At 43.9% G+C, this 1,351-nt stretch overlaps 1 protein-coding gene across 1 annotated transcript; it reads right to left on the bottom strand.

Moving 5' to 3' along the window:
- Positions 1-299: 299 nt before the first annotated feature.
- LOC127150365 (uncharacterized) lies at positions 300-656 on the bottom strand. Its single transcript, XM_051088064.1, has one exon. It carries the CDS (start codon positions 654-656, stop codon positions 300-302), a length of 357 nt encoding a protein of 118 aa, XP_050944021.1.
- Positions 657-1,351: the final 695 nt, after the last annotated feature.

The following is a 1,351-nucleotide window of genomic DNA, read 5'->3' as shown; positions in this document are numbered from 1 at the left end:
CAAAATTCCCCTTTTCTCTCATTCTAATTAATTTTTCTTTCTTTTCCCAATTAAATCATCACATCTCTCTCTTCAACCAACCAACCAAGCCTCTTTATTTAAAAACAATATTTTATCATCCAAATAAAATAATTATGTCCTTAACTTAATTAATTAAGTAAATCAAAGTATCACTAGTGAAGTTTCCTCAAAAGAATTCAAAATTTCCATAACCACACTTAAGATAATAAAATGAAAAATCTAGATTTGTTGGGGCGTTACAACCTTCCCTCCTTAGAAAACTTTCATCCTCGAAAGTTCTAGTCCTCGAACAGCTTGGGGTACAGGGCTCTCATGTCCTCTTCTCTCTCCCATGTTGCTTCTTCAACCCCATGGTTTCGCCAAAGAACCTTTACCAGTGCAATTCCTTGATTACAGAGCATCTTGACCTCTCTTGCCAAGATCTCAACAGGTTGCTCCTTGTAGCTCAAGTCCTCACTAATTTGCAATGGCTCGAAGTCCACTACATGCGTCGGATCTGTGACATACCTCGTCAGCATGGAGACATGGAATACATCGTGCACTACAGAAAGAGATGGAGGCAACACCAAGCGATAAGCCACAGGGCCAATCCGCTCTAGTATCTCAAACGGTTCGACAAAACGTGGACTTAGCATCCCCTTCTTCTCGAACCTCAGAACACCCTTCATAGGTGCTACCTTCAGAAAGACCATGTCTCCCACCTCAAACTCGAGATCCTTACGCCGCACATCAGCATAACTCTTCTGTCTAGTCTATGCCGTCAACATATGGGCTCGGATCTTCTGTATGGTTGCGTTGGTGGTATGAACTAACTCGGGGCCTAGCATCCTCTGCTCACCAACCTCACCCCAGCAGACGGAAGATCTACAACACTTACCATACAGAACCTCAAATGGTGCCATGCCGATAGTAGCCTGGTAGCTGTTATTATAGGCGAACTCCATCAAATGGAAATGGGAATCCTAACTCCCTGAAAACTCTAGCACACAGGCTCGCAGCATGTCCTCTAAAATCTGGTTCAACCTCTTTATTTGACCATCGGTTTGAAGATGAAAAGCTGTGCTGAAGTCTAACCTGGTGCCCAATGCAAGCTGAATTCCTTTCCAAAACTTTGATGTGAAACGAGCATCTCTGTCCGAAATGATGGATACAGGTACTCCATGCAGTCTCACTATCTCCGTCATATATGGCTGTCCCCACTTGCTGGCAGTGTAAGTGGATTTCCCTGGAACAAAGTGGGCTGACTTCGTGAGTCTGTGGACAACAACCCAAATCACTGTAAAGCCCTTTAGAGTCCTGGGCAGTCCTGTAATGAAGTCCATCGACACAC

This window comes from Cucumis melo, chromosome 7 (genome assembly GCF_025177605.1).
Source record: "Cucumis melo cultivar AY chromosome 7, USDA_Cmelo_AY_1.0, whole genome shotgun sequence".
In the NCBI taxonomy this organism is placed as follows: domain Eukaryota; kingdom Viridiplantae; phylum Streptophyta; class Magnoliopsida; order Cucurbitales; family Cucurbitaceae; genus Cucumis; species Cucumis melo.
This window is presented reverse-complemented; position numbering and strand designations above follow the sequence as displayed.

What these genes read in the sequence shown, in the direction of transcription:
- LOC127150365 (XM_051088064.1), bottom strand. Translation starts at nt 656, where the DNA reads ATGCTAAGTCCACGTTTTGTCGAACCGTTTGAGATACTAGAGCGGATT.